Consider the following 20,599-nt stretch of genomic DNA (forward strand, 5'->3'; position numbering starts at 1 on the left):
TTACGATTTACAGTTTTCGAAATATGATTTTTCAAAATTTGCCACTCACAGCAATTTTAGGCAATTTTCCTTGTTATTTCGCACATATTGTTCTGTAACTTTTTTCTACGTAACTTTAGATATACGCAATGGTACATGTAATAGGAAGAGAAATGAATTACCTTTAAAATGGTCTACTGCATAACGTTGTGTGGCTTTTTTAAGAGGTTATGGTTTTTCAAGATTTTATACCTTTAACGATTTTTCATATTTCTTACGATTATTTTTTAATTTGTCAATATAACTTTTTTCTTCTTCATTTAGGTATATATTATATAATAAAAAAGAAAGCTTATTTTGTTTCCTTTAAAACGGTGTATTATAAAAATTTCTAGGATTATTTTTGAATAAAATGCGCTTTATAAGATATGCTTTTTCAAAATGTAGTAAGTACTTGAAACGATTTTTGATTTGAGGATTATTTTTTAAATTTCTTATTATAACTTTTTTATGTGATTGTGTGTTATGATTTAATTTTATTTTTTAAAGGTATTACTTTGGATCCACTTGACTGGGGCTGATAAACTTCAAAATATAGATTAGATAATTCCAATATTTACTGTCAAAGCTCCTGCACCACAAGCTTTGCTTGAAAAATAGCATGTAAATGTACCAAAGGATGTACAAAAAACTGCGGTTGTAGGAAGATAGGAATTAGTTAATCAATATTCTGCAAAGGGTGCATGGGTATTAATTGTGAGAACTCTAAGGTAACTGAGGTGTCAGAGGAAGATATTGAAGATAATGCTAACGAAGAGATGGACTATGATTTTGAAAAAATTTTAAATGTCAACGTTTAAATAATTTTTAAATAAGTTTTAAGTAATTTTAACTAAAGTGATGTTTTCTAAGACTAATGTGTATGTAATTTGTGTAAAAGAAATAATTTTAAATAATACAGGTTAAAAAATATCAAAGAATCAATCGGTTTCCATTATTTAAATATAGATGAGACACCATTTTAAAGAACAGAAAGTAAGCTCTCTTTATTGAGCAATATATAGTATATTCATGTACAAGAAAAAAAATTTATATTGAGAAATTTAAAAAATAATCCTAAAATCAAAAATCGTTGCAGCTACTTATTACATTTTGAAAAAGCATATCTTATTTAAAAATAATCCTACAATTTTTTATAATACACCATTTTAAAGTAAACAAAATAAGATTTCTTTTTTATTATAAAATATAATATATACATAAATGTAGAAGAAAAAAGTTATAATGAGAAATTTGAAAAATAATCGTAATAAATATAAAAAATCGTTAAAAGTATAAAATCTTGCAAAAACCATAACCTCTTAAAAATGTCGCACAACGTTATGCAGTAGACCATTTTAAAGGCAATTTATTTCTCTTCCTATTGCATGTACCATTGCATACACCTAAAGTTACGTAGAAAAGAGTTACAGAACAATATTTGCGAAATAACAAGGAAAATTACCCAAAATTGCTGTGAGTGGCAAACTTTGAAAAATCATATTTCTAAAACTGTAAATCCTAATGACCTCTACCAAACAGCATTTTAAAGAGGAAATATGTAAGCTTTTTTCTGTGAAGCAATGTCTATACCTATATCCCCGTGGACAGAAGTTATGGGACAAAAAACAAAATTTCTTTCTTTTGGGTTTCTTTGTGCTTTTTCTTTTGAACATATATTTTTGTAAAGAAAAGTATCATTGACTTTAAAAAGTAATATTTAGATAGAAAATTTCACCAGGAACAATTTTTACGTAGGTATTTTTGTACCAAAAGTGCATAGAACTCACCCTAATGTAACCTGTGCCCAGGGACTAATTCACCCATTTCTCAAAAACGCACCCATTTAAATGGTAGCACTCCGCGGTTTTTTCATATATAGATGTCCATTAACCATATGAAATAACAAAACCCCGTTAACGTTGTAGTTCCTTTTAGCTATCTTATTTTGAATATAATCAATAGCCTATTCGCTCGAAAACGATAACCGATGGCGTCCAATTCTTGCGTCCAATTTATGCGACGAGCACGTCCACACTAGCACTAGCACAATTTACTTCGAGCACGCAAATATTTGCGACGAACAGCTGGTACACACGAAAAATTTATCAATGCGGACGCGCCATAAGAAGTCGTTGAAAAATGTAAACAGGAAACTGACATAAACAAGATAAAATGAGAAATTAGCTATGAAATTATATTTCGTAATTTTATCCCAAAAGTTGTTGTTTAACTTTATCATAAAATCATATAATTTGCAAAGAACTTTCCACAATAGTCTTTTCTCTTGTTTGAATTTGAATATTCTGCGCACTTCACCTGATAAAATAATGTAAACAGTTAAAAATAAGTTTTTTTTTATTTGACAAATAAATTGAAACAATTATAAAGATTAAAGTACCAAGACGATTAATTTATTAGTTTTATTTATTAGGACTTTTTATGTATAAAAGAAACTTCATATCTGATAGAAATTACTATTAATATTGTTTAAACATTAGGAACCAGCAAAAACTAATTGTTCAAAATGATTCTTAAAATGGTCATCATTTCCTGCTGCGTTGCACTAGCACTTAGTCAAGTTGGTAAGTGTGTATCCATTTTATTTTCGTTTAAAAAACATACTGAGTATGAAGTATTATAAATCATCATCATCATCATCATCATAATTATGGTATATATACTCATAGCGGAGTGATTGCCGCCCTCTTTGGGCTCTTCTGATTCATTTATTGCGATGAATCAGTCCGCATTAACATTTTGGTTTTACAATTGGTTGTGCGACTTGGTGTCTTCTACAATATTTTACAATCTGACTATCTTTTCTCCTTTCAAAATTTCTCTTATTTTGGAGTTTATCAGTTTTCTAAATTCCATACAACAATATTTCTTCAATATTCCTTTCCACAGAACAACCTATGGTATTCACAACCCATCAGATTCATACATTCTTCTTCTTCTTCTACGGCACTACAGCCCAAATTGAGCCTTGGTCTCCTTTATTTTGGCCTCCACCCTTGCTTGTCTGTGGCTGCTCTTCTTCATACACGGACTCCTAAAAGGACTTGTGCGTCGCTGTTTACTGTGTCTTCCCAGCGCTTTCTTGGCTTTCCAACCGGTCACTTTCCCTGCATTCTAGCATTCAGTGCTCTTTTTGGTAGCCTATCCTCTCCCATTCTTATCACATGTCCGGCCCATTGCAATCTTTGTATTCTAATGAAGTCTGACAGGGGTGTTTCCTTATAAAGTTGATAAAGCTCGTTGTTGTATCGACTTCTGAAGATTCCGTTTTCCCTCACAGGTCCTAGTATTCTTCTCAGTACTTTCCTTTCGAATGTGTCGAGTTTGTTTTTGGATGTTTTTTCAGTACCCAGGCTTCACTGCCATAGCACGTTATTGGATCCAAACATAGGGCTATTGTATGATTTCGATTGTGATATATGCAATATAACTTTAACTCGGTTAAAAAGGGCTCTTGCTTTGTGATACTATGTATATTGGTACTGTTGATTTTTGTTATATTTTGTATGTTTTTAGTATGTATTGAACTTTTTAAGTGTAACTTTTTGTTTTTGATTTTATACTATAGGTCATTATTTAAATTTTTAACCCTAACTTATATTGTAATTTTAATTGTTAATGGGGTTATCCCGTATAATAAATTAATAAAAAATATTACCTACGTTTATTGGCTTGATATTCTCCGAATGATTTTTCTCTCTATTATCCCCAATGTTTCTTCATCTTTCTTTGTGGGGCACATTACTTCAGTACCATATCTGTTGTATTTCCAGTAGGTTCTTTTTTCTGCCAGGATCATTTCATTGGTTACTATGCTTCTACCATTAGTTCCATAAACTGAGACCCCAAAATATTTAAAGTGTTCATTTTTTCAAACTCATATTCACCGATATTTAACCCTGTCACATTAACTCTATTTTTTGAGCATATTAGTTATTTTGTTTTATTTTTATTTATTGCCAAACCCCCTGGATGCTTAGGATGCTGTTTAGGTTTCTGCTAATCAACTCTATGTCGGCAGCGTACGCCACAAGTTGCGACGTCGATGTTACAATTTTACCTTTTATTTCAATAGCTCTTATTGTTCTTTCTATAGGGACATTAAATAGTAGTAACGTTGATAGAGATTCTCCCTGGTGTAATCCAGTTGCTATTTCTATATTTTTGGAGATGCCGTCATCTGTTATTATTGCTGCCATCGATCCTTCCATTATCATTTTCGTAAGCTTTATGAGTTTCTTTGGGATATCTAGGTTTTTCATGTCTTCTATTAGGTTGAGTCTAATTAAGCAGTCAAATGCTTGCTTGAAACCTATGAAAACGAAGTGTAAGTCGATATCATGTACCATTGCTGACCTATACAAGGTGTCCAGAAACTCTACCGACAAACGAAGACAGGAAATTCCTCAGATAATTTTAAGTTTACCTCCAAAACGCTTCTATTTAGAAGAACGAAAATTGGTATGCATATTTACCTTCCAGAGATAAATCGATTTCATCCATTGCAAATTTATAGTACCGGTCATAGGTGTCCGTTTTATGTAGGGGAAGGGTTATGTTGTCGCATAACTTTTTTGTATTTAAGTTTTAAGCACTTTTGACTCTAGATTTTTAAATTACGAGGCATTCTAGTACTAGTACTAAAAGGTACTCTTGTTTTAAGTCGATAGGATACACCGTTTTCTAGAAAATCGAAAACTGGTACGTTTATTTATATTCCAGGAGATGAATCAATTTCATTAATTGCGAATTTCTAGTACCAGTCATATGCGTCTGTTTTTGGTAGGTCAAAGGTTATGTTATCGCATAACTTTTTTGTCTTTAATTTTAAGCATTTTTGACTATAGATTATTAAATTATGAGGTAATCTGGTACTAAAAGTAACTCTTGCTTTAAGTTGGTAAAATACACCGTTTTATTTTGAAAAATGTTTCAATTTTTTTTTTTCAAATTCAAACGACGAAAAATATTGGACTTCCTATTTATCAGTCAACTTTACTCATTTGAAAAAGTCGACAACAGCGCCTACCTCGGTAGTTTGTTGTTACATGTGGTGAAACTTTTTAAGTTATGATGGCGGCTCCACAAAAATACAGTAAGTTGTAGTGTTTTTCTGTACTTTAAAGTATTGATTGTTTTTAATGTATGTTACTTGATAATTGGACGTATTTGTGGTAAATATATATTTGAGAATAATTACAACTGGACACGTTAGCGGTCCTCTAAACTTTTGGTCCAGCATTTTGGACATTGGGACTTAGTTAGCCAAATATGTTACCATACTCACATTTTTTAAGTTTAGTTACAGATAGTAAAAGGATATTGATGGAAAGTGCATTGGAGGCTATTTTGACAGATAACGATTTTTTCATCAGTGAAGATAGCGATAATGATCAAAGGAAATGAATTTACAGGAATTTAAGCTATATGTTGGAAGGTCACTAGCTCTAGGTGGTAAGCCTGCAAGTGGGAGACAAGCTAGTGCGTCTATTTCAAGAAAACCGGAGACATCTGAAGATGAAGTGACCATAATTTCTACAAAAATATCTACAGTTTTCCAGTTATCGTCTATAGATGTAAGAAAAACCAGTAATGACCATTCGCCAATATGCTCTGTCAGCAATAGAAATTCTTATCGCGTTGCCTAAACCTCTTGGATGAACTAAGAAGACGAGATTCTTTTGTACAGAATGCAAAATGTTTATGTGCATTTCTCCTGAACGAGAATGTTTTTTCAGATTCATACTTAAATTATATGAAAGATAAGTCCTGATGTCCATTATGCTGGGCCTGTCATATTATGTCTGTTCAATAATTTTTTTATAGTTTTTATAGATTTTCGTTTATTGTTTTCACAAATGAGAGAATAAAATATTGTTAAAATAATAAAAACTTTTTTCGTGGGGCTGAAGAGGTTAAAAAGAAGCATTTTCGGACTAGGTGAATTGAGTTAAATTGTCTTAAAATTATCTGAGGAATCTCCTGTCTTCGTTTGTCGGTAGAGTTTTTGGACACCCTGTATATACACCGTTTTTAGGCGTCAACGCACTTCCGGTGGAAATCTTTGGAGAAGTGTCACCGAGCCACAAGCCCTTATCCCTTGCGTACCGCTCCTTCATAGGTTAATCAGACACCAGCTTATTCCAGACCAAGTCGTAGATTCTTTTAGAATTTTATACTACGACGTAACGACGTTAGCTTTTTTTATTTTTCTTTTTACCAGCCGGGTCTCGAACCTCGATTAAATATCCTCTAGACTTGTCGATCGAGCGCCTCATACCGCTTGGCTAATCTGACCGACAGATGCTAAATCTTGTCTGGCAGTCTCATATTTATATTGTATTTTGAAAGTCTTTGTCGGATTAATGATGTCATTACAATTATAATAGAGCAGTTGTTTAACAATGTAAGGCATAATGCACACGAAGCGAATCGTCATAGACGCGTATTAGATGCGACGTACGAAAAGCATACGCTTTCGTGCTGCTCACTTGTGTCCTTATGGAATACTGTACACGAAGCGTAAGCGGCGCAGAATCGTCAACGCAGACAAGCTTCAAGCCGCCAGGCGTACAACGATGTCAGTCGCTTGTAGTACGCTTGAGTGTTAGAACACCTTTTTTGACGGAATTTTATGAGAATGGCGGATCAAATATTAAAATTTGTCCAACTGATTTAAAATTATCAGTGTTTAGATAATAATACCCAAACAAGAGTACTCCCGAAAAATGTGTGGAATTTAGAATCATCTTCCGACAACTCTTTGGCGACAATAAATAACCTACTGTTGTAATTTTTGTAGATACATATAAGGATGCACCTAAAATTTCCTGTTTCTTTCTTTGGCGGTGGCGAAGATAATTTAACAAAAGTAAGTCCTCTTCATCACTTAACATCTTTGCCACTACTATAAAAGCATGGAAAACCTTAAAACAAGACGGTCACATGCAGCTTGCAAATCGAATCGTTTGCGGATTTTAAGGCGTAAAGGTATCGTAGCTGCATGAAGAAACTTACACGCGCCTATGACGATACGCTTCGTGTGCAGAATGCCTTACTCTTCTATAGTTGTTAAATTGTGTGGTGTGACCTTTCTTTAGAATAGAAAATGTCCACCCTGTTTGCTATCCTTCGGGTATTATTTCTTCTTCCCAAATCATTATTATTAGGTCGAATATTTTTCATTGCAGTTCTTTCTTTGTTCGTTTTATTATATCGTTTGGGATTTCGTCTGGGCTTGCTGCTTTCTTTTGCTTTAGATTTCTTATCACACGTAAAAAATCAGGTCAAGATATTTTTCTTCTCTGCATTCATGTCTAGCCTTAAATAACTTTTCGTAATGTTCCTCCCATACGTTAGCATAAATTTTAACTGTTGGTTTTTTCTTGTTTTGCAATTTTATACATCTATATAGCGTTACATTATTCTTGCTATTTACTTCTAGCTCTTCTATATGCTTATCAATACATCTCCTTTTTATTTGTACAACATTTCTCCTATACTCTTCCAAGCCAAGTCTGCTTCTCTACCTGTCTTCAGTTATTTCTTTGATGCTAGATTCTTGCTTAGTTGTTGTTTCGAAGTGTTTGTTGTAATATTATTTTTCTTTTCATTTCCTCGTTTCTTCTATTTTGTTAGGGTTTGAGACTTTTTGAACTCCCTTCCAACTCTTTCGAATAATATTTTTTATAGAATTCGACTTGCCCGTAAATAAATAAATAAAAAATAAAAGAAAACATTTCTGAATAATATCCTGCGTTTTTAATTATTTTCATATTTCCTATTACTAGGAATACACCTAACATTTGCACCCCGATACTAGTGATGTTGATTATAGTTACTTTCGAGTATTCGTTACAAATTGTTACTTTTGTATGAAGTAATAATTTACAGTATTCGTTACTTTGATTACTATGACTACTTTTGTTAATTTTGTATTTGAGTACCGGTAATCATATCGAGAAAAGTATTTCTCAGTAGGTAGGTATTTTGTATAGGTATCCGATATAACAACGACCTTCACCGATCTATTTCAGGGATAAAAATGATTTGATTACTACATATTTGATTACAAATCGTTACTTTTGTATAAAGTAATCATTTACAGTATTCGTTACTTTGATTTCTATGACTACTTTTGTTACTTTTGTATTTGAGTACCGGTAATCATATCGAGAATCGTATTTCTCAGTCCTCACCCTCACACCCTTAAAACGCTACATACCGATAACGATATTCGATAACACTCGTAAAATACCGGTCCCGTCCGTTACTCGCTGGGATACGATTGGTAGAAAGTAATTAAGTGTACTCAATAGTACTCAATTCAGTGTAGATACAATAGTCGTTACTCGCTCTGATAAGATTGGTACAAAGTAACGAAGTAATCAGAATAATCAAAGCAACGATTTGCCTCTCTGTATAGTAATCGTTACTTTCGGTATTGGTAAGTAACAAGTACTTTGTAACGAATAGATACTTTTTCAACATCTCTACCCGATACGCCTAACAACTTTTTTTTCTTTTCTTTTTTTGGCTTGGACTGTGGTCATTCAGCCAGTCTCAATCAAAAGTAAATGTATTAAAGATATTGCCAATTAGTGAAACTTGGTTATTATAATATTATTACAATTTTTTACTTCTTATTTACCTACTCATTACAGCTAATGTAAAGTTGGTTCCAAAAAAACTGATACGACTCTTAAAGCGTATTTTGTAGAAAATTGAGCAGTGTATTTTGAAGGATAAATATTTATTATTTACATGCTGTCACTGTCACTGCCAAATCTTAAAATTTGTCAAATAGCTTATTCTGTTCAACCTCAAAAAATGGCTGTTTGTTTGTTTATTTTATTATTTGTCTGTCATAATAAATATAATATCTTACTAAGAGTCGTATCAGTTTTTCTTGGAACCAGCTGTACATACTATGTTAATAAATATAAATATATTATACTACTTAATGTTTATCAAGAACACATAGTGTATACATTTTACAAATAAAAATATTAATGTTAATATTAAAATAAATGCATTCTTTTTTGTATTTTATTTTAGTTTTTTTTTTGTTTTGTTTTTGTTTTGTTTTTTTTTTCACTACGATAGGATGTCAACCCGGTCAACCCCGCGGAGGTTTAAATCCTCTTAGTGATTTTTTTCTTTAATTTTTTTTATTTATTTTTTATGTTTTTTTTTTAATTTTTTCTTTTGATTTTTTTAATATTTTTTTAAACATATTTTACAAATACCTATAACTAATTACAATAATATTTTACTATCCGACAAGAAAGATACCAAACAGTCAAAAATTTTCTTTTTATTCAGTGACAGAGTAAAGAGAATATTTACAGGGAGTGGGATGTTCTGGTCTATAATTCTTTTAATTAGGTGATTGGTTAGGTGTTTATGCTTTTTGCATTCAAAAAATATGTGGTTCAAGTCACTTTTAACCTCACATTCTTGACAAATATTCGAATCTAATATGTTTATTATAAATAAATGTGCAGGAAAACATGCATGTCCAAATCTAATTATACTGATGGTGGATATGTATTTGCGAGGGAGGGTGAAATTCTTATACCAAGGTTTTTCCGGAATAATCGGTTGTATCAAACTGTATTGTGTTGTTGATATGTTACAGTACATTACGCCTGACATCTTGAATTATTGTTCACCTATAGTTTTTTGAAATCATAATATGATCTATTAATCTGTTTGACTACTCTTAGTTGATCTTTGTATTAGCCAATGTTGCTGCTACTAGGTTGCAAAGCATTCTCCCACAGTATACGTAATTATGTGGTGAGTTTCCTTACCAGTTACGTCTTTGTTTATGAGATTATAAACCACAAAATTAATAATTGTTTATTGTTTTTTACTGCTCAGTTTTACTGTAGTAATACGTAATAATGTAATAACTTATAAATTTTGACTTTTCTTTAATTATTTTTTTTATGTGGTGCTGTAGCCTCTACTCGCATTTTAATACAGGGTGATTGATTAGTAGAGTAAAGCTCAATAGCTCCGCTATAGTAATAGATAGCAATAAAAGTTAATAACAAAAATGTTAGCCACCTTTGAGCTTCACATTACAAAATTAGTTAGAATGTTACAGGGTGTTCGATAACACAGTGGCAGACCAAACTTTTGTTTTTTTAAATGAAACACCCTATATTTTATTTTAAATTCAAAATCCTGTTAACTTCTCCATCACAAAAATATAAAGGTTTGTTATGTTATACAGGGTATTTATAAAGTTATAACCATATAAAGGTATTAAACCAAAAGTTATTTATAAAATCGTAACAAGTTCAACTCCCTGTATAAATAAAAATAAGCAAAACAACAATGGTTTATTAATGCCATATTTTTTAACGTATTGTCAAAATTTTCAAGAATGGCCGATATTGCTAATTTTATTTATGCCAAATACAGGGTGAGTCAAAACGCAAGTACATTATTTTCTCAGTAATTTTAAAAGGAACACCCTGTATTTTATATCACTATTGAAAAGTACCATTACCGTACTTTAATTTTTAGATAACATTCCCTATGTCTAAATTTATTAGTTTTCGAGATATTTTCATTTTTCAATGGACCAGTAGCGTGGCCACACAAATCACCAGAATTTAATAAACTGGACTGATTTTTTTGGGGTTACATTAATAATGAAGTTTATAAAATACCTCCAATAACAAGGGATGAGATGAAAAATAGAATACAAAGTGTATTTCGATGTGTTAATTTACAAATGCTCCGTAGAGTAAGTAGCTCATTTAATGGTCGTTTTTAGGCGTACATAAATGTGTTAGGAGATAATTTTGAACACCTTATGTAATTAAATATTAAAAATATTTGATTAAAAGTAGCTCCTAATTTTTTCCAACATGTTTTTTGCAAAATGTATTACTGATAAATTATGTTTCGTTCTTTATTTGTTACATTGTTACATTTACGTACAAAAGTAGTGTTTAATTGTCTTCACAAAATATTGTATTTTGTGTTTGTGTGTTTTTTTGTAAAATTTATTACTAATTTTCTTTGTTTATTTGTTGCATTTACATAAAAAGATAGTTTTTAATTGTTTCAAAAATGTTGCATATAGTCGTTGCGTTTTTGTTTGTAAAATGTATTACTAATAAATTATTTTTATTTCTTTATTTGCTACAGTGTTACATTGTTTACCGGATTGATAGTCGGTAATCTTCAATTGTCAACTCAGTCATGGCTTACTTAAAATTTAGATAAATTTAAACACCTAAAATAATTTGCTCTGAAAAATGAAAATATCTCGAAAACTAATAAATTTGGGCATAGGGAATGTTATATATAAATTAAAGTACGTTAATGTTACTTTTCAATAATGATATAAAATACAGAGTGTTCCATTTAACATTACTGAGAAAATAATGTACTTGCGTTTTGACTCACCCTGTATTTAATATAAAGAAAATTAGCAATATCAATAATTCTTAAAAATTTTGACAATAAATAAAAAAATAAGGCATTAATAAACCATTGCTGTTGTGCTTATTTTTATTTATACAGGGAGTTGAACTTGTTACGATTTTCATACAAAATTGGTTTTAACTTTGTAAATACCCCGTATAACATTACAAACCTTTATATTTTTGTGATGTAAAAGTTAACAGGATTTCGAATATAAAATAAAATATAGGGTGTTCCATTTAAATAAACATATGTTAGGTCTGCCATTGTGTTATCGAACATCCTCTAACATTCTAACTAATTTTGTAATGTGAAGCTCAAAGGTGGCTAAAATTTTTGTTACTAACTTTTATTGCTATCTATTACTATAGCGGAGCTATTGAGCTTTACCCTACTAATCAATCACCCTGTATAATTTTACTACTCATATAGGTACTGTATGCCTTACCAAATTTTTTTGTTGTGTTTCTCAATACTTTGATAAAATCGTAATAAATATTAAATTCTTTCATTTTAGTCGGAAAATGTCCCTGTATAAATCGCAAATATCCAGTTTATCTTCCAGATGCAACTTCCTGTTCAACATTCTATGAATGTTCTAACGGAACACCAATTCAACTGAGATGTGCGGATGGAACATATTTCGACAGCTCTAGGAGAATATGCAACCACCAACAAGACGTAAATTGTGGCAGTAGAAGAGCAGATTAAGTCGCAATTTGAAAAAAGCAAATTTTCTTTAATTTTCATGGTACCTGTGATACACACAAAATTGTATTAGTAATGTTAAAAATTAAAATCAGAATAAAAAGACATTATTTCATTTAATATAATAGATATATATTTTTTAACAGGTTGACTGCCAGGCGGTCGTATACGACCGACAGTTCAATAAGTACGTAGAGACACGGCGCGCGGCGGTCGTATACGACCGATTTGATACAGTCTTTGATATTCAATCGTGTGCGTGTGATGGATGACCGAAGTTAACTTTAACGTTTGAGTTAAAGTTAAGATAACTCTCAGGAATAACGATGCCCATAACTATTTAGGTAAAATTCGGTGTGATGTATCGGTCAGAGTTATGAGATAGTTATTTGATCAACGTTATTTTAGAAATAAGGTTTGAGGAAAAAAGGTTCAAGTAACAAAGAGAACCTTATGTAGAAATAGTACAAGTTGGAGTGAGCGCAAGAGATAGTTCGGAACATAGTAGATGACCGTGAAAGTAAATCCCCATGACCCCAAACAGTGCCGAACAGCAAACAGCTGTTCGGGTTCGGTGTTGTTTCAAACCAGTCAAACCTTTCAAACAGTAGATAGAAACAGGGTTGCCAGATTGGTGTATTTTCCCACAATTTTGGGGTAATTTGAAAGCGTGGAAATTTTTGTAAGCAGAAATTGTAGTGGGATTTTTTGGGGGCGGAAAATTATGGAGTATTTTAAGGAGTCATGGTAAATTAAATTTACGAATATACATAGAACTGCGTATATTATACCGGTGATTATACTCCCAAAAAATGAAGACCATAGAAACTATTAATTATTTCCAGGGCCCTCGTTGATAAGTAGTATAATTTTGGTGTACTGTTCTCTTCATTTGACTTAACTACTAATTTATTAAAATGCGGCAAAAATTTAAATGTGGGGTATTTGAGCTTCAGTTTGAAATATGAAATATCATCTGGCAACTCTGGATAGAAAGCTCAGTAGATACTTAAAATAAAATTTCAACTTGTATCTCTCGATTTGATTTTTGTATCATTTTTAAAATTGTATCACCCTTCTATTCTTATTTATTAAATTATTAGCTTCTAAATTCACTTGATTTCTGTCTAAAAACAAGTCAAAAGATGAACCTGACCTTACATATCCTTACATAACTACAAAGTTATCTCATAACTTGAGGTTTAACGTCGCGTTATAAAGTGACAGTTGATATACCAGATAACTCAAGAACTGTCAAGAAATGACGCAAGTATAAGTTAAGTATGATACATCACACCAATTCGAAGATTATAACATAACTACGGGATAACTTTACGTTAACGATAACTTCGGTCATCCATAGTGTGACCAACTAGTCCGAAAAATCCGGGACATGGCCCGAATTACGAAGTCGTGTCCCGGTGTTCCGGACATAGCTTCCGGGCCATCCGAATTTTCAACGTTTTGGCAAAATTCTATTTTGAAATTTTGAATACGTTATTCTTCTAACAATTGACATCTAATTGAATTGGTGGGACGAAAAAAAGTCGACAATTAAGTGTAATACTAAATACCACATCCAAAACGCATGCATTTTATATCGTGGTATTATAGTTCTACAAAAACTAAAACGGTTGACTTTTTTTCGTTTCTGTATTTTAATTTAATTTTAATTTTTATCGAAAGACGGAAAGCTAGACGTAGAAATTGCAAATAGGACAAAGAAAGCTACGAAAATATATTATGCAATTAATAATACGATACTGGGAAAAAGGGAAATCAGCCAGGAATCAAAAATACATGTATATAATACATAATACAATCACCAACTCTTCTATATGCAAGCGAGACATGGGTTTTAAATTAAAGACAAGAAAGTGCCATAAATGCAGTAGAAATGAAGCAGCTGAGAAAAATAGCTGGAGAGACGAAGATGTACAGGAAAGGGAACGAAAATATCAGAAACGTGCTAAGACAGGAACCAATACAAAACAAAAATTGAAAAAAGAAAACTGAATTGATTTGGACATATAACTAGAATGAACGAGAACAGACTAGTAAAGAAGGTGACAAATGCGAAAAGACAAGGGAAAAGAAGAAGGGGCAGATCTAGAAAGGGGTGGATTGAACAAATCCAGGAAATCGGGACCAAGAGAGGGAAAACAACGCAACAGATGAAGGAAATGGCAGGAGACCGGAAGGTGTGGAAAAAATGGATAAAAGATAGATAGGTGATAGCAACGTCCGCCGCTCTTATTGGGCATAAGGACAACGAGAAGAAGGAAAAGTATTTTAATTATCGTCTCCTAAAAAAAAACAATGACCCGATTTCCATTGAAAAGTCCCGGATTTCAGGTTTTTTTTTCAGCCTTGTCCCGGATTCGACCGAATTGGAGTTGGTCACACTAGTCATCCATCACACCGCTGATTGTACCTGTTTTGCCAGAGGTTGTGTAGAGAAGCGGAGTTATTGCAGTATTCGACCGCTGTGGCATACAGTCATCGCATATAGATATCAGTTTTCATGTTGGCAAAATAGGGGAGATTGAAAATGATATCGAAATTTTGACAAGATTTTTTTTATTTTGACTAAATAATATAATATTCATTCCTAACTAAATAACATAAACGTAAAATAAAAACATGAAAGAAATTAAAAATTCATTTATTTGGAATGTTTGTTGCATCAATCTAAAAAGTGTGATTGACTTTCACAAGTGTCGCAGTAAGTTACTAATTTTTTGGCGCGATTTTTTGTTGTTTCCCCGAATCTTATCTCCATAGCAACATTTACAGTATTTTTTAATTTTATCAAAAGGTCCTTCCTTTTTCACCAAAGTATTAATTTGCATCGATCTCCTTGTCGTTTTAATTATTTGTTGTTGTTCCCCTTCAGAATAATTCTGTGGGTCAATGTTCTCTTCATAATTTAGGAGCGACTTTAATACATGCTCTCTAAATTCAGTTATTTTCATCTTTTTATCGGCTAGCTGGTTGAAAATAATGTGGGAGTTTACAAGTGGTTTACCAAGAAGAATTGCCACGGCGAGCTTCTTGTACCATTTCAGTGATTTTCTTAGGGGCGAATAATTATTGTAACTTTCCATCTGGTCTGACTGATCAATTGAGGACTTTGCCACATTGTATTCTGTTACAGCCTGAGGTTTATGAACAACACCACTTCGTCGTTTAATTGCCTTAGTTTCAGTAGTGCGTTTAGTAGCTAGTAACAAAATATCTCTTTTATCCTTCCACTTCAAAACGCAGATGCCTCTCTCGTTTTACAACCCAAACCTTTCCCCTTTTTCCAATTTTTTATTTATTAGTTCTTTTGGTTTTCCACGACGATTTGCTCTTAGCGTCACAATATAATGCGTTTCCTTGTCAACTAAAATATTAGCTAATTCGTGTCTTGTATAGTATTTCTCAGCTACCATCATACGTCCTGATTGTTGTCTTGCTAACAATCAGACCTCTACTGATGAAATATTAGTCAATGCATCCACTCGGAGCAATAATAGATACTTACATAAAAAATCTCATCATGAGCATAACGACCGCCGGCACGACCGCTTGGCACCACAGGAATAAGTATGTCGCCTACGCCCCGGCGGTCGTATCCGACCGCTAACATTTCTTCAAAAATTGGAACTAATAAATAAAATTGGTGAAACATTAGTAATGGAAGTATTTCAAATGGTTGCCAGATGCACTTTTTTCAACTTGGCACCATGGACTTTTATAACCATTTTTTGTGGCAGTCAACCTGTTAACATATTTAAATCAATGGAAGTGTACCAATGGAACCAATGGAAGTAAATGTAGGTGACGTGATTTCCTTAATCACAAGAATGGGTTAACAAACAAATAAATAATTTAAATGACTCCAATTAGAGTGAATAGTGTCAAATATATGATACAAATATAGTATAAATCTCAAGCATTTTGTAGACTAACGTGGTCTAAAATGTACGTATAAGAATATTACAGTAGACCAGTAGAGTAATCACATATTTCTATAAAGCAATCCATTGTCCACCGACTTTAAGTCACATTATTTTTACAAATTTATAATGTAGATTAAACAATTAATCAAACCACTGTTTGGTTTTGTGACTATATAGCAAGAACACTGGGTTCACTGAAGATGGACTGATAAGTCCGAAAACGTTTTGAATAAACAATCTATTTTTTTGGATTTTCTACAATTTTAATTCTTGATTAAATTTTATACCAATTACACCAAAGAGTTTTTACTTCACGTTAAAAGTTACATATATAATTCTGAATGATCAACTTAAGACAAGCAGCTGCCCACTCCTGAACCTGTTCAGTTAAAGACTTTAAGTGCAGACACAGGCAGAGTAAAATACATAAACATCTTCTTCTTCTTCAGTCTGTGTTCGTCCACTGCTGGACATATGCCTCTTCCATTTGCTTCCATCGATGTCTACTCTTGGCAATTCTCATCCACTGCTTACCGCGACTTGTTTGATATCATCTGCCCACCTCTTCTGCGGTCTGCCTATTCCTTGCCTGTTCTCTCTTGGTCTCAAGTTTGTTAGTCTCGGTGTCCATTTTTCGGGATTATCTCGGGCAACATGTCCGACCCATTGCCACTTGAGCCTTGCTATACGTTCTGTGACATCAGTATTCTTTGTTCTTTCACGAATGTCGATATTTCAAATTCTATCTCTCAAACTAATCCCTAGCATGGCCCTCTCCATCGCTCTTTGGGTTGTACTGAGCTGCTCTAAGGTTTTCTTTGTAAAGGTCATGGTCTCCAGTCCATATGTAGTTGCAGGCATGATACATTTGTCATAAACTCTACGTTTTAGACACATTGGTGTATCTTTATTCTTCAAGATAAAGCTTAACTTGCCGAAAGCTACCCAAGACAATTGTATGCGTCTTTTATTTCGGCTACTTGGTTTTCTTTGCCGATTTTAATAGCATCTGCAAGATTATATAGTGGTCTACATTTTCAAGACTGACGTTGTCAATAACAAGATTAGTTTGTACATTACTCATTATTTTTGTTTTCTGAAGATTCATTTTGAGACCTATTTTATTTGATTGCTGGTTTAATTCCTTCATCATTTGCTCCAGTTCCTTGATATCTGTACTGAATAATACTATGTCGTCCGCAAACCTCAAATTACTCAAACGTACACCATCAATGTTTAGACCTTTTTCGTCCCAGTCGAGCTGTTTGAATACATTTTCCAATGCTAAGGTAAAAAGTTTTGGTGAAATAGTATCACCTTGCCTAATACCTTTACCAAGGCGTATTTTTTCGGATTTTTCGTCTTCATTGATTTTGATGTGGAATGTGGCCAGTTCATAAATGTTTTTAGTGAGTGTAGTGTACCGTGAGTCTATTCGAGCATCCCTTAGGGCTGACAAAAAGGACCAGGTTTTAATACTATCGAAACCCTGGTGAAAGTCAATAAATGCCATATGTAAAGGTACATTATATTCTTACAGAACAGGTAAAAACTTCGTTTGTATAATGGTATAAAAAGTGTATTGAAAAACTTTTAAAAAGTCATCCAAAAGGATTCGCAAAACGTTTTCGATCTAGATCAGATCATCTTCAGTGCGTTCTGCTTAGTACATGAAACTAGCAACCTTATAGAATAGGTGACAGACGTTGGTCTGTGTCCATCGAACTGGCAAGTACCACACGTTACCATCGACAGTGAATCATGTTGCCCTTTGAGCACTCTTAAATTTATTGCTTAACATCGACTTAAAGTCGCTACTAACATCAGTTTTTAAAAATGTAAATCATATTTCTGGATGATTTCGAGCTGTAACATATACAGATCATCTTCAGGTCAGCGTTACAAGTGACTAAATGATGCCGTTGCAAGGGATAATTTGTAAGGTCATCAGTAACATGATTTCAAGTCCAAGTTATGCTAGCAGGATAATTAGGTAAAGGACTGGGTAGGCGGACATGCTTCGTTGGTTAACACATAATATAACGGGATAGTTGTTGAGGGTATAAATGTAATGTTAAACAAAAGAAAGAAAGAAAGAAAGAAAGAAAGAAAGAAAGAAAGAAAGAAAGAAAGAAAGAAAGAAAGAAAGAAAGAAAGAGACAACAGTTCTTTGTAGGGTATTTTATTTGTGATTTATAATCAGAGAAGATGTTAAATTGAAATTTTAGAGTGTAACGGAATTAAGTTCTTAATTTATTTTAATTTTTAACGGAGAAACTATTAATTTAATTTTAATGTTATGTATATTAGTTGTGAGAAAGACAACGTTTAGATGAAACTGTTAAAAATGCAGCCAAAGATAGAAATAGAAAATAAGTGATTGATTGTTTGTTCCCAGTCAAAGGACTATGGGATGTCAGTTAGCTTTAGCTTACCTCAATGTAGGGTCCTGATACTGGAAACTTTTTTGTGTAGAGAAAACACAGGAGAAAATTAATCAGATCAAAAAAGGTCAAATTGTAAAAATTGGTTAAAACGAGAAAAAATAATTAAGTTAAAAGAAAAAGAAAATTGTAGTTAAAGTTAATAGAAATAGAAATGTAAATATTGTTTAATTTAATGAAAGTTATTGGAAATGCAGTAAGTAAATAATTAAAGAATGCAGGTACCTACATTAAGGAAATAAATAAATTAACACAAAAACAAAAACACATCGGATATATCACAAACTACACATACAAGACAACAAATAGTTTAAAATTGGTAAGGACCAGCAGGAGCACTACATTTGTTAAACATTACTGAAAAAAATTTTCTGAATTTTTTCAACTATTTTTTTTAAACATTTTTTCAATAAAGTTTAACAAATGTAGTGCTCCTCCTCTGCTGGTCATTACCAATTTTAAACTACTTGTTTTCTCGTCTGTGTAGTTTGTGATATATCCTATGTGTTTTTGTTTTTGTGTTAATTTATTTATTTAAAATTACTCAATGTAGCTACCTGCACCCTTTAATTATTTATTTACTGCATTTCTATCAACTCTCAATAAATTAAACAATAATTTCTTTCATATTTATATTTATCCTTCTATTAACTTTAACTACAATTTTCTTTTTCTTTTAACTTATTATTTTTTCCCGTTTTAACCAATTTTTACAATTTGACCTTTCTTGATATGATTAATTTTCTCCTGTGTTTTCTCTACACAAAAAAGTTTCTAGTATCAGGAACCTACATTGAGGTAAGCTAACTGACATCCCATAGTCTTTTGACTGGGAACAAACAACCAATCACTTATTTTCTATTTCTATTTGTCTTTTCCTTAGATCGACCTTTGCCCTCAGCTCAAAACGTCAAAGAGCAACGACCTTTACAATTAATTTACAAGTGCATACAGTGAGTTAATAACACTTTGGCTGCATTTTTAACAGTTCCATCCAAACGTTGTCTTTCTCACAACTTATACAGCGTGTCTACTTGAGTTGGAAACATATGGGAAACATTTTTATTATTAATTTTACGAAAAAAAGTTATTCTTTATAAAAAGTTCTGCATGCCCCAAAACCTAAGATTCAATCATCAGATATCAAATTTTCTGAATATTATACGAGGTATGTCAAAAAATATGAACTTCGTTCAAGAGTAAAGTACCTTTATTTCGCTCAATATCGAAAATGCTTATTCTGAAAAGTTGTTTGGAAATAAAAACTAAGCTCAAATATGCAATTACATGCTTCTAATTGGAAAAAAATATTTTCCAAATTTTTCTCAAATTTATTGATACTAACTTCGTTTTGATTCATTACACATACGATAACCCTTTTATTATTACTTTTACGAAAAAAAGGTATTCTTTATAAAAAGCTCTGTAGGTCATAAGGCCGAAGATGCAACCAACAGATATCACATTTTATTAATTTTATACGAATTATGTCAAAAAATATGAATTTCACTCAAGAGTAAAGTACCTTTATTTTTCACAATATTGAAAACAGTTATTAAAAAAGTTGTTTAGAACTAAAAACTATGTGTCAATATGCAATTACATCCTTCTAATTGAAATACTGTGAAATATAAAGGTGCTATAATATTAAGCGAATTTCATATTTTTTGACACACCTCGTATAAAATTAATAAAAGTTGATATATCATGGTTGTGTCTTAGATTTTAGACCATGCAAAGCTTTTTACGAAGAATAACTTTTTTTCGTAAAATGAATAATAAACGAGTTATCATATTTGTAATAATTAAAAACAATGTTGGGTATCCTTAAATTTGAGAAAAAAATTTTTTTTTTCAATAAGAAGCATGTAATTGCATATTTGATCTTAGTTTTTAATTCCAAACAACTTTTTATCATAAGAATTTTCGATATTGAGAGAAATAAAGGTACTTTACCCTTGACCGAAATTCATATTTTTTGACATACCTCGTATAATATTCAGAAAATTTGAT

General features: G+C 32.0%; 1 protein-coding gene across 1 annotated transcript; it reads left to right on the forward strand.

Moving 5' to 3' along the window:
• Positions 1–2,484: 2,484 nt before the first annotated feature.
• On the forward strand, positions 2,485–12,302 carry LOC114335708 (uncharacterized). Its single transcript, XM_028285990.2, has 2 exons — positions 2,485–2,603; positions 12,005–12,302. Exons 1-2 carry the CDS (start codon positions 2,546–2,548, stop codon positions 12,196–12,198), a joined length of 252 nt encoding a protein of 83 aa, XP_028141791.2. The 5' UTR covers positions 2,485–2,545; the 3' UTR covers positions 12,199–12,302.
• The last annotated feature ends 8,297 nt before the right edge of the window (positions 12,303–20,599 follow it).

Source organism: Diabrotica virgifera, chromosome 2 (assembly GCF_917563875.1).
Source record: "Diabrotica virgifera virgifera chromosome 2, PGI_DIABVI_V3a".
NCBI lineage: Eukaryota > Metazoa > Arthropoda > Insecta > Coleoptera > Chrysomelidae > Diabrotica > Diabrotica virgifera.

Excerpts from the sequence above, each read along its gene's own strand:
- LOC114335708 (XM_028285990.2), top strand. The coding sequence starts at position 2,546 with ATGATTCTTAAAATGGTCATCATTTCCTGCTGCGTTGCACTAGCACTT. Across the intron at positions 2,604-12,004 it reads ACTAGCACTTAGTCAAGTTG|TCGGAAAATGTCCCTGTATA; the intron begins GTAAGTGTGTAT and ends CTTTCATTTTAG.